Below are 13,774 nucleotides of genomic sequence, written 5' to 3' on the forward strand. Positions count from 1 at the left end.
CCCCAAAGAGATCATAGATAAACAGACTTGTACGAAAATATTTATAGCTGCGCTTTTCGTGGTGGCAAAAAACTGGAAAAGGAGGGTATGCCCTTCAATTGGGGAATGGCTGAACAAATTGTCATATATGCTGGTGATGGAATACTATTGTGCTAAAAGGAATAATAAACTGGAGGAGTTCCAGGTGAACTGGAAAGACTTCCAAGAACTGATGCAGAGCGAAAGGAGCAGAGCCACAAGAACATTGTACACAGAGACTGATATACTGTGGTAAAATCGAATGTAATGGACTTCTGTACCAGCAACAATGCAATGACACAAGACAGCTCTGAGGGATTTATGGTAAAGATGCTACCCACATTCAGAGGAAGGACTGCAGGAGAGGAAACATAGAAGATAAACAATTGCTTGAACACATGGGTTGGGGTGGACATGATTGGGGATGTGGACTCAAAACTACCACACCAATGCAACTACCAACACTTTGGAAATAGGTCTTGATTGATGACACATGTTACAACCAGTGGAAATGCGTGTTGGCCATGGGTGGGGGGAGTGCGGGGAGTGAAGGGGAAAGTAGGGGCATGAAGCATGTAAACATGTTAAAAATGAATATTAAAAAATGTTTAAAAAAAAAAAAGCATCTCCATCTGAACAATTCGCTGGAACCTCAAACTTCGACATGTCTAAAACTTTTTACCTTGTCTTTCTCCCCTTAACATGTGTTCTCCCATTCTCCCACTTATCCAAAAGAATCTCTTTTTTTTTTTAACCCTTACCTTCCATCTTAGAATCAATACTATATAGTATTGGTTCTAAGGCAGAAGAGAGGGTAAGGACTAGGCAGCAGGGGTTCCATGACTTGCCCAGGGGTCACACAGCTAAGAAATGTGTGAGGCTATATTTGAAACCAAGACCTCCTGTCTCCAGGCCTGTCTCTCTCTCCACTGAGCCACCCTGATGCCCCCAGTCATTTCTAATGCTTCCTTATCCCCTCTCCATCATATCCAATCAGTTAGGAAGGCTTGTCAGTATTAAGTGCACTATATATATTTTATTTCTCCTCCCTATGCACTAATGAGGCTGTTGTAGCCAAAAAGCTGAGACCCATAACTAACAGCACAATTCAGAGCCTGGGCGGTTTCTCTTTTGGAAGATTTTAGTAGCTTTTCATGGTTCCATTGTTCTTCTCTAGTCCCACTCCTCCCCAGCCAGCCATCTTTGACACAAATGATAGCCACAACAACTTTCCCGTGACTATATCTCACCAGGTTCTCTGCTCGGGGTTATAAGATAAATTATAAATTCTCTAAGTCAGGCCTCTGATGTCCTCCACAATGTCCTCCAACCTACCTGGTCAGCAAGAGGCACTTTCTCACAGTAACCACATAGAGTCAAAACTGGAATAGTCTAATTGTTCTTTCCTCTAATTCTTCCCCCTCCATGGCATCTCTGACACAAATGACAAACAACAACAAAAACCCACAGTACTTTCCCCCACCCCCATTTTTTAATAAAGCCTGGACCTTCTGTCTTAGCATCATTTCTAAGACAGAAGAGAGGCAAGGGCTAGGCAATTGGAGTTAAGTGACTTGCCTGGAGTCATGCAGCTAGGGAATGTCTGAGGTCATATTTGAACCCAGGACCTCCTGACTCCAATCTTGGTGCTATCTAGCTACCCTACCCAAACCCTTTTTCAAGGCACAAGTCTAACCAAGTCACTCCTCTGCTCAAAAAACTCAAATGGCTTCCTAGGTCTCATGAAATAAAATATAGATTCTCTATTCAGGCATTTGATATTCTCCAAAAGTGGCTTCAATCTATCTTTCCAACAAAAGGCAAATTGTCATAATGATAGGAATGTTGTGAGGAGGATTACTTAGTTATTATTTAGGAGACCTAGCAGGAAGGGCTTGAAAATTCCAAATGGAATGGGGAAGCAAGAAGTGTGGCTCTCTCTCTCTGAGACAGACTCCATGGTGGTTGGGACGAGTTGTAACTGACCCTGGGAGACCTCAGAGGAAGTGGAGTTAGCACCCTGATTCCCTGGGATCCTGAAGGAAGACTGTCATCCACTTGTGGGAGATTTTTTGGTAGAGACTATTAATCCCAACCTGAGTTGCAGGTTAACTTGGGCTAGGTTAGCTCCCAGAATCTACTCACCTGAAAGAGTACAGCTAGTGGTCCTGGAAGAAACTACAACATCGCTGGAGTGTGTCAGGACTCTGCTGTGAGGATACCCACTTCAGTCCTGCTATTCTCTGGGCCTTGTCTTGCTTAGGTTTCAATTGAGTGTAGATAAGTCCCTTCCCTGACCCTGTGGTTTGCCCTTAGTCTGAAAGTGTAGAAACCCCTTTTCCCATTCTTTACCATAGTTCCCTTAATTAAATTTGTTATGAACTCTTGTCATTTGCTTGCTAGTTCCCACAGGCCCCTTGTCTTAATGGTGCAGGGTGACAGTTAGGCCTGTCACTTCTGTCACCAGACATTTTCCCTGGCAGTTAAAACCCAGTCTCCCTAACTTGTTAAGTCCCCATCTTTTGTCATTCCTGTCAACTACACGCCCTTCTAGACCCACATATAATATTTAAGTTATCTCCCCTGGTTTTCCCCATAAGAGAAGTAAGGAATTTTTAAAATCTCAGTTCAAGTCCTGGCTGTGCCACTTACTAGTTTTGTGACGATTAACAAGTACCTTCACCAATCTGGGTCTGTCTCCTTAACTATAAAAAAGTAGGGCTAGAGAGCCTCAAAGTTCCCTTTCAGCTCTCAATTCAACAAGGTTAAATAACCTGTTTTAAAGTCGAAAAAAATAACCCATTTGCATTTAAATGAAGGAAAATGAGTGGCTGACCTCTTGTGATTAAGTATGAGGGATATATTTAATAAAATACCTAAAAGCTAATCAGCCTATGGCCTAGATGCCATAAAGTATAAAACTGGCCTTTCATCAATTAGAAATAAACTATTCTGTGTGACCTGGACAAGTTACTTGACCCTGTTGGCCTCAGTTTCCTCATCTGTAAAATGAGCAGGAGAAGGAAATGACAAACCACTCCAGTATTTCTGCCAAGAAAACCCCAAGTGGGGCTCCAGAGTCAGGCATGATGCTGGTCAGAGGGTCATCAGGGTGTCCCCTGATGCCAATGATGCCTGGGAAGATGAGATGCTTTCTGCAAATACTCACATTTTTCAACACTGGGAGAGCCAACTGCTCAAAAGAAAGAAGATTGACCACATACTGGCCCACGCGGCATTCACGCTGACCTGCAGGAGGCTCTGACCTAAAAGGAAAGACAGTTTGTTGTAAGTCAGGCCAGCTATCTCCTCGGGGCGTTCGTGTTCCTTCCACCCACTGTTCTTGTCAGGAGGGACATATTTCATATTTATTCCTTTTGTGTACCAGGCATGTCCAGGCATTGAGGGATATAAAGATAAAAATAAGATTAGATAAAAATTGGATCTTTACATTATAGCATTTGGAAACATTATTTCATTTGATTCTCACAGTCTTGTGAGTCCTAATCCTGATCCCTCTTAACAGATAAGGAAACTGAGGTTTGGGGGCATTAAGTGACTTGTCCTGAGGTCACACAGCTAATGCATATGCAAGGCAAGATTTAAATCCAGGTCTTCTCATTTCCAAGTCCAGTGCATTATCCCTTCTCCCTGTATTTAGAAGCAAATGTTAAAAAACAGCTGGAAGGACAGTGATAGATCGGAGTCTAGAGTCAGTTTAGAAGTCCTGAGTTCCAATCTGGCCTCATACTCTTACTAGTTTTGACCCTGAGCAAGTTTACTTAGCCTCTGTTTGCCTCAGTTTCCTCAAGTCCAAAATAGGAATAACACCAAGCACCCACTTCACGAGGTAGCAGCAAGGATCAATTGAGATATTTGTAAAAAACACTTAGCACAGTGCCTGGCACATAGCAGGTGCTAATAAACGCTTGTTTCCTCCCTCCCATCTCCTATGTAAGTGTAGTTTTCCCCAGAAGAATGTAAGTTCCTATATGCAGGAGGTTTTGTCATAATCGGATTGCTATCCCCAGGACCTAGCAAAAGCCTGGCATTCAGGAGACGTCTAATGAAGCCCAAAGTGATCTCATTTCTCCCTCTGAACTAAAAGAGCCCTGTGCTGGAAGTTCTTCCAGGATTTTCACATTTTACTTTAATTAGAATTATATATGGATTATCTGCAGGATAATACATATGGCAACTCTTACTGGCCATATTTCCCACAACACAGCATGATGTCTGCAAGTATTCAATAAATATTTGCAGAATTAAATTGATTTCAAAACCTAGTTCTGTGTTTTTATTTTCTCTGGGAAAATGATTAAGGTCTGGACCAAAACATCCAGATTCATTCACTCAGCTCCCAAAGCCCTACCCCTTTTAAACACTATGCCCATATATAAGAGGGAGGGATATAGGAAAAGTTTTCAATGTGATGACTTTATAAGTTGCTCACAGAGCAATAAACTTCCATTTATCAGAATGGCAGGCCTTGCAAAACAATTTTTTTTTTTAAGTACATCAGAGAGGAAAAATCCCGACAAATTAAAAGTCAGTACCCAACTCTAGACAAAGGTCCCCTGGATCCAGACAAAGTGACCACATCAAATCCTACTCTTCTTCCGCCTTGTCTAACTTCTTCTGTATAAAATCCATCAACAGGCATGCCCAATGATCTGAGAGCATCACTGGCTTTCTGGATTAGTGTGGTTTTTCCAACCCCTAAAAGAAAAAAAAAAAAGCACCCATTAAGAAAGTCAGGAGTACTAGAACTTGCAAGTTCCAGAATGCCAACCATGCTGAACAGTTTGCAAAAACATCTTCTGACTATTAACTTCATTTTAATTCTGATTGCTCCAGGTGTTAGAATTTTTTAATCTCAAGAAAAAAACAAGAATAAAAATCTGCTGTTTTGGGGTTTTCTTTTTACATTTTGGAGCATGTGTACTTTTGTTGCACACAGTGCCACAGCCCATTCTAGTTAACAAATGGGGTTTTAAAGTTAATCTCTCCAAGCAATTTATATCCTATGGAACATGCCTTTGTTTTCTTCAGGTGGACAGAGGACTTGGATTAAGTCATTTTTCCATCCAGGAAACAAAACCAAGTTGCTTAGGCCAAAGGCCTTAATCTATGCAGAGCAAGATTTGGGCTTCTTGGCCACTAATAGAAGAAGCATAGGAAAAAAATCTTTTCCCTCTGACTAAGGACCAGAGTGTGGAGCATATGTCCCTCTCTAGGTAGTTGCCTCAGACATCTTCATGTTGTATGTCCTAAATGTAGGCAAGATCCTTGAAAAAGGTCTCACGTCTGTGTGTCTACCACAGTCTTGCATCAGCAGATACTTAATGTCTGTTGAATTCCCAACTGAAGCAGACAATGTGTCTCCAAAGCATCAATTTTCAGGTGAGTAGCCCCTTCTATATGGCCTCTGGTGCCCTGTACACTAAGGATGACAAACCCCAATCCCCTACTCCAGTGTCCTCTAATGAATCCCTCTGGCCCATTCCTATAAGGTGTGGAATAGAACAGGCTAGTTTAAAAACAAAACAAGCTGCTTTGCTAATGGAACAATGGATACTAAGGATCACATTGTATCTTGGAAATGTTTAAATTTTGTTTTCTGGAGATATCAAGACTTAATCCAATAGAGTGATTCTAATCATTTTCGCAAAAAAGCTTCTGAGAAGCTACAAATAGCACACTAAACCAGGAGTTAGAAAACCTGATTTCTGATCTCAGGACCCATACTTTTAGCTATGTGGCCTTGTTTAGGGGTTATCACTTAGAGAATGGATGAACAAGTTGTGACAGATGGTTGTAATGGAATACTACTGTGCCATAAGAAAAGATGAACGATAAGTTCAGAAAAAGATTTATATGAACTGATGCAAAGTAAAGTGAGCAGAACTAGAGAACATCGTACAGTAACAGAAATATTATACAATCAACAACTGTGAAGGACTAAATCATTATCAGCAAAGCAAGTTTCCAAGATTACCACAAGGTACTCATGATGAAAATGCTATCCATAGCCAAAAAAGAAACCATTGGAGTCTGAGTGCAGAACAAAGCCTGCCATCTTCCACTATATTTCCTTCATGAGATTTTTATATGTGTGTGATATGTCTTATCATGACATAAGCAATATGGAAATATGTATTACATGAAAGTACTGGTATAACCTATATCAGACTATTTACTACCAGGGCAAGGGTGTTGGGGGGGAGAAAGAAAATCTGAATTATAAAATGTCAGAAAACAATTATCAAAAATTGTTTCTACATGTAAGTAAAAAAATATATTTTTTAAAAAGTTTGCTATTTTCTTCCTCTGTTGTTATAGTTTCCTTCTTTGTAAAACAAGGATAATAGTCTTTGCACTATCTACCTATCTACTGTGAACTTTTGAAATACTCTACACATGCAAACTATTTTTATTTTGGACCTTTCTCTAATAATATCAATCAGATGGCTGACTGATCTGCAAAAATACAGAGTTGGCCCAAATTCCTCAAAAAAAAGTTTAAGGTTCATTGGAAGTATTTTTGACTGTGGCAAAACTATTTAACTTGTATATGTTTATGTTAGGGTAGAACCTTTTGATTTCACCCAAATATTCAACAGGATCAGAGCTGCTAAAACAGGAAAAACAATGTGTAAGGGTTTAAGTACCTCAAAGAATTAGGAAAAAAACAAAAACATTTCTAGTAAAAAAAAAACATTTTAGGAATCAGAAACCTAAGCTTTAATTCTGACTCTAACCCTAAATAACCATCACTTGGGTCATCTCCCTTAAATATCTTTGTGCCTTACTTTTCCTAAATAAATGGCTCCATTACATAAGTGGACAGGATCAGTGCAGTGGGGCCTGGAGTAGAAGAATCAGAAAGATTCATCTTCCTGAATTCAAATCTTCATTTCAGATACTCAATAGTTGTTTGACTCTGGGCAAGTCATTTAATACTGCTTGCCTCAGTCTTCTAAACTGTAAAAACAAACTAGAGAAGGAAACGGCAAAACCACTCCAGTATCTTTGCCAAGAAAATCCCAAATAAGGTAAAAAAGAATCAGGCACTACAGAATAACATACTCTAAAGTACGTTTCTCAAAGAGATGACATTGGGACAAAATAAAATACTGTAAGTTAATGTGCTTTAGAATATTTATTGAGTGTAGGAAAAGAGAAAAGCCTTCTTCCTTCCAGCAAAATATAGTTCTTCTTATCTTAAGATCCCTAATTCTAGCTAGTTATAATATATCCACTAAGTGATTGGTCAGAGGGGTCTAAAGGTCAGTTTAGGAAATGAACCTAATATGACAACTTCTTCAAAGAAAGGACTATCATTTTTTGTGTTTATATTTCCATAACCTTATACAATCTTTTGTAAAAACAAAAGTGCTTCCTTAATAAATGTCCACTGAAAGGAAATTAATTCTATGGGGAAATACATATGGAACTTTAGAATATAATTCATTTGAAAGTTGGAAAACTGCCTGTAAAATACATTTTTAAATGTTTTTTGATTGCCTTCCTCTAGGTTCCTTTGGAACCCAAACTCAACTTTTGCTATAAGGAGCAGTGACCAATGTCATTTCTATTAGAAAGAATTTTATCTAAAAAAATACCATAGGTCAGTACCTCTGATGGTAAATAGAGAAATAATAAGTTGAAGTACAGTGTCTGACTCTTTATGACCCCTATTGGGGTTTTCTTGGCAAAGATCCTGGAATGGTTTGCCATTTCCATCTCTAGGCCATTTTACAGATGAGGAAAGTAGCCTGTAGCATATGATGACTAATATCCCCCATAAGTGGCTCAAGGCATTATCAAGAATACTATCTGTAATAGATAGATAGCCTAAATGATACACTGGTACCCAGAAAGTATTAAAATACAAAACCTAACAACTAGAGAACCATCTTGAGTATTGGGATGATGCTCTTTAAAGATTTACATAAAGACACATAGGAGAAACACAGGATAAGATTACATGGAGAATTGGGAACTGCATCTAGGCAAGGATTAGTAGGTAACACTAAGCTTGCAGATAACAATGAACCATTTTAATCCATTTTTTAAGCCTACCTGGAAAACTGAGTAATTAAGAAAATGATTTCTTTGTACTAAATTATTTGAAATCATAGGGAACTCTACACCATTCTTATTTGAGGTAGGAAACTGAGGCCCAAGAGGAATGAAGTCACATAGCTGAGCCAGGATTCCAACCCAGGTTTTCTGGCTCAAAATCAATCAACAAGCATTTTTTTACATAGGGGATACAATGAAAAAGCAAAAATTGTTTCCCTGCACTAAAGAAGCATACACTGTAACAGAGGAGACAGCTTATATGTTTCCTCCTTCTCTCTTTTATAAAATGTGTGTACATATGTGTGTATATATATATAGATATTCATCTCTGTAGATATCTATATCTATAGAGATCTATGTCTTGATATCTATAACTATCTAAATCTATATAAATTAATATCTCTATTATCTATCTATCCAGCTACTTATCTATTTAGGACAGCTAGGTAGAACAATGGATTGAGCATGGGGCCTGGAATCAGGAAAACCTGAGTTCAAATCTAGCTTTAGACAAGCTGTATGCCCTTGACAAGTCACTTAACATCTATTTGTTTCAGTTCCTCATCTATAAAAGGACCCACTGGAGAAGGAAATGGCAAAACTCTACTTCTCTATGCCAAGTCCATGGGGTCATGAAAAGTTGGACATGACTAAACTATATGTACATACATACACACACCTTTCTAACACCTACACCATACAGGCCATAGCCTCTCCCTATCATAGAACTAATTTTAAAACAGCAACTGGGTTTTGTTTTTTAACCCTTCCTTTCCATCTTAGAATCAATACTGATTATTGGTTCCACGGTAATAAGAGTATTAAGAGCTAAGCAACAGTGTAAATGACTTCTCCAGGATCACACAGCTAGTGTCTGAGGCCACTTTTGAACACAGGACCTCCTCTTTCTGGGCCTGCTCTCAATCTACTGAACCCCCTAGCTGCCCCATAAAACAACAAATTAATGGCTTAATTATCTTATCACTATTATTTCTCTCCCCTCCCCCCACCACTCCCCAATTTTAAAAAAAAGGTCCACAGATTGAGGATAAATATGGTCTCCTCCAGCCTGTAAGCCGCCGGGGGAAGGCAGTTTCCTCAATTCGCATCTGAAGCACTTCATTCTTCATCCTGGTCTCTGTTAATAAACTTGACCTATCCCAGGGGCAGGGCGGGAGGAGGAGGGGCTTGGCACCTGGACCAGGAGAGCCCAGAGAAGCTGGACATAGTAGCTCCTGCCGCAACAGCCTCTGGCGCAGGGGAGGGACTTCTGCAGGTACCACCCCTGCCAGGCTGGCCTGGCCCAGAGGCACCATCACGGCCAAGCCAAACTGGCACCCGCGGGATAAGGGCACCACTGGGGAGCTGGGTAAGGCGCAGGGACTGAAGCGGAGGTGGGGAGTGCGCACGCGCAGCTAAACTAAGAGCTTGGTTCCCCCCCTAGGAAGGACTGATAGCGGGAGGATAACCCAGACTCTTCTTCTACTTCTCAAGCAGCCCGGGACTGCTAACTGAATTTAGGAGCGCAGGGAAAGGGATCCAGAAAGGGGCCTGCGCTGCAGGGAAGCTACCTTTACCTGGGGGCCCCGTTAAGAACACGTGTTTGGTCATGCTGGGCTCTGGCACTCTCAAATCCGGTTCCACTTCATTCTCTTCCGTTTCCCCTCCCTTCCTCTCCCCGCCCTGAGGGCGGGGCGTGCTCTGCACGTGGTTCGCTGCACGTCCCTTTTCCTGTGAATCCTGAGTTCAAGAGCCGGAGTGGACAGGCCGCCTCTCACATGCAAGAAGATTATTTGCTTTCGAAATCACCTTACTAGCAGAACTTAGAGGACCCATCACCAACACCCCCATTGAAAGGGAAAAGCTCATTAACACTTACCAATCTCCATTTTGCAGTTGAGGAAACTGAGATAAACAGTGATTAAATGACTTGCCTAAGGTCACACAATTTTAAAGGTATCTGAGGCAGCATTTGATATTTAGGTCCAATGTTCTATCTACTGTTCCACCTGAGTGCCTCAGCTATATACAGGGCTATACAGAAATGAACACTGGTTTGATGAGACTCTCTCCCACAATTTTAAAAAAGAAGCCACAATAAGGATACTTTTTTCTTTCTTTTTTTTTTTTTTGTCTTAAAAAAATAAAAAACCTTGCCTTCCACCTTAGAATCAATATTGTATATTTGTGCCAAGAGAGTTAAGAAACTTCAGTACTGTTCCTTGGTTCCAAGGGGGTTAAGTGACTTGCCCAGGGTCACACCGCTAGGAAGTGTCTGAGGCTACATTTGAACACAGGACCTACCTATCTCTAGACCTGGCTCTTAATCCAATGAGCCACCCATAGCTGCCCCCAGCATACTTTTTTCAGCTGGGGTGATTCATCCTGTGTTTTGTCTTTGCACAGTGCCTGGTCCACCATTTCTCTTTCTCCTAAGGCACCCATTAACTTTTTTTGAGATCATTCCAACATAATCTACCATAGAGGAATTGTGCTGAACCCCTCTCCTTAATTAAAAAAGTGTTTTTTCTGGATATTTAATAGTTCTCTGTTTTTTTCCAGTTTTAACTATATGAAAGAGAAATTATAAGGGACTCAGTAATACTAATGTTTACAACGCAGTGGAATTATGTGTTGTCTATGGGAGGGGGGTGGGAAGACGGGAGGGAAAGAGCATGAATCATGTAACCACAGAAAATTTTTCTTAATTAAAAAAAATAAAGAAAAAATACTAGTGTTTACATTCCTATGTGGGAAGATGATACATGTAACTCCTAAGAAATTTATCATTAGGTCCTAGGTTCAAAGCAGGCCTCAGACACTTCCCAGCTGTGTGACCCTGGGCAAGTCACTTGACCCCCAATGCCCACCCTTACCACTCTTCCACCTAGGAGCCAATACACAGAAGTTAAGGGTTTAAAATAAATAAATAAAAATTAAAAAAATAAAGAGTGATTTGGGGTATTTTATATGACTATAGATAGCTTTTATTTCTTCAGAAGACTGCTTGTTCATATCTTTTCACCATTTTTTTTTTGAGATTACATTGTTTGTGGCACCTTTAAACAAAATGTAATTTCTCTGCTTAACACTTTTAATTAGGTCTTTTTGTTTTTGCATTGTCTGAGATCACTTGCTACTTTTGTCTTTTTTTTTTTTTTAACTTTAAGAGAAGCAGAATATATTCTACTTCAGCCCCTTAATTTAACTTTGCACACGTCTCTCAAGTTTGTCTCTTATAAACAAGATATTGTAAGATTTTGGTTTCTAATGCATTCTGCTATCTACTTTCATTTTTATGGGTGCATATATACATAAATACTACAACAATGGAAATAAAAGAAAAACTTGATATGGAACACCATAATTAAAATGACTAATTTTTAAATGAAGAAGAAATGAGAAAAAGCACCCTGTTCCTTTTTATACCGAGGCAGTAGACAATATGTATGGAACATTGTATACATTTTTAGACTCACTAGATATGTTTTTCAAATTTTCCAACCTGTTTTTCTTCCTCTCTTTAAAAAAATTTTTTTTCATTACATGGAAAGGCTTGTTGGTGTGGGAAAAAATATTTTCTTTGGTCTAAAAAGCTCCTATTTGGGACCTGTATTATCGAAGTAGATTAATGGTAGTTACTAAAATTTAAAACTTGTTTTAGAATGTACCTCATTCCTGAAATTATTGGCTATTAATCCATCTAAGGGCAGTATCCTCTTCATTCAATCCTTTTCCCAATTGTTGATTGCAGTTGATCTAGGAAGAAACTGAGGCAAGATTATTGGAGTTTTTTTTAAGATATTTTATATTCCCAATTACATATAATAACAATTTTCAACATACTTTTTCTAAAATTATAAGATCCAGATTGTCTTCCTTTCTCCCTTCCCTCCTGACTCTTGAAGACAGTAAGCAATTTGATCTGGGTTATACTTGTATTATCCTGCAATACATACTTCCATATTGATCATTGTTATAAGAGAATACCCATATGAAACAAAAATCCCCAAGTAAAAGCACAAATAAAATGAAATGAAAAATAGTATGCTTTGATCTGTATACTTCCAACCAAAACAGTTCTTTTTCTGGAAAGAGATAGCATTCTTTGTCATAAGTCCTTCAGAATTGTCCTGGATCATTACAATGCTGAGAGCAGCTAAGTATTTTACAGTTAATCATCATAAATTATTGCTGTGACTGTGTAAAATGTTCTCTTGGTTTTGCTTATTTCACTCTGCATCAGTTGATGTAGTTCTTTCCAGCTTTTTCTGAAATTATCCTGATCCTCATTTCTTAAAGAACGTTAATATTCCATCACCATCATATACCATAATTTTTGTATCCATTTCCCAATTGATATACATTCCCTCAATTTCCAGTTATTTGCCACCACAAAGAGTGGCTGACAGGTAGACTGTTCTATGTTGCCTTAATTTACTTATGATATCATATTTTATGTCTAAATCATACACTCATTTTGACCTTATCTTGGTATAGGTTGTAAGATATTGGTCTCTACCTAGTTTCTGACATACTCTTTTCCAGTTTTCCCAGCAATTTTTTAAAAATAAGAGTTCTTATCCCAAAAGCTGGGATCTTTGGATTTATCAAGCACTAGAATGCTATGGTTATTTCCTCCTATGCATTGTGTACCTAGATCCACCATTGTGTTTATTAGTCAGTACCAGATTTGTTTTGATGATTACTGCTTTATAGTACAGCTTGAGATCTGGTACTGGTAGGCCATCTTCCTTCATATTTTTTTTTAATTAATTCCTTGATATTCTTAACTTTTTGATCTTCCAGATGTTTAAAAAACAAATTTTTCTAGTTCTATAAAATAACATTTTGGCAGTTTGAATGGTATAGCACTGAATAGGTAAATTAATTCATATAGAATTGTCATTTTTATCATATTAATTGGTCTACCCATAAGCACAATATTTTTCCAGTTGTTTATATCTAAATCTATTTGCGTGAAAAGTGTTTTGTAATTGTGTTTATATAATTCCTGTGTTTCTCTTAGCAAGTATGTTTCCAGATATTTTATATTGTCTGGAGTAATTTTAAATGGAATTTCTCTTTCAATCTTTTGTTGCTGGACTTTGTAGTAATATAGAGAAATGCTGATCATTTATATGGGTTTGTTTTGTATCCTACAATTTTGTTAAAGTTATTATTTCAACTAGTTTTTAGTTGATTCTTTAAGTATACCATCATATTACCTGCAAAGAGTGATAATTTGGTTACCTCATTGCCTTCTTTAATTCTTCAATTTCTTCTTCTCTCATTGCTAAAGCTAGAAATTTTAGTACAATATTAAATAACTATGATGATAATAGGCATCCTTGCTTCACCCCCGATCTTACTGAGAAGGCTTCTAACATATCCCCGTTGCAGATATTAGCTGATGGTTTTGGATAGATACCTCTTATCATTTCGAGGAATGGCCCATTTATTTCTATGCTTTCTACAGTTTTTGAAAGGAATGGGAATTTTGTCTAAAGCATTTTTCTGAATTTGTTGGAATAATCACATTATTTCTATTAATTTTTATTATTGACGTGGTCAATTTTGCTGGTTTCCCTAATGTTAAACCATCCCTGCATTCCTGGTGTAAATCCTACTTGGTCATAGTGAATGATTCTTGTGATATATTGCTGTA

At 38.4% G+C, this 13,774-nt stretch overlaps 1 protein-coding gene across 1 annotated transcript in view; it reads right to left on the minus strand.

Annotated features, from left to right (window-relative positions):
- Positions 1–9,747, minus strand: part of NTPCR (nucleoside-triphosphatase, cancer-related) — a 46,192-nt gene extending 36,445 nt beyond the window's left edge. The window contains exons 1-3 of the mRNA XM_044673957.1: positions 9,684–9,747; positions 4,575–4,737; positions 3,188–3,284 (exon numbers count right to left, since the gene is read on the minus strand). Coding sequence (XP_044529892.1) covers positions 3,188–3,284; positions 4,575–4,737; positions 9,684–9,717 — 294 coding nt within the window. The 5' untranslated portion in view covers positions 9,718–9,747. The remainder of the gene's footprint in view (positions 1–3,187; positions 3,285–4,574; positions 4,738–9,683) is intronic.
- Between the last annotated feature and the right edge of the window lie 4,027 nt (positions 9,748–13,774).

Source organism: Gracilinanus agilis, chromosome 4 (assembly GCF_016433145.1).
Source record: "Gracilinanus agilis isolate LMUSP501 chromosome 4, AgileGrace, whole genome shotgun sequence".
NCBI classification, from domain to species: Eukaryota; Metazoa; Chordata; class Mammalia; order Didelphimorphia; family Didelphidae; genus Gracilinanus; species Gracilinanus agilis.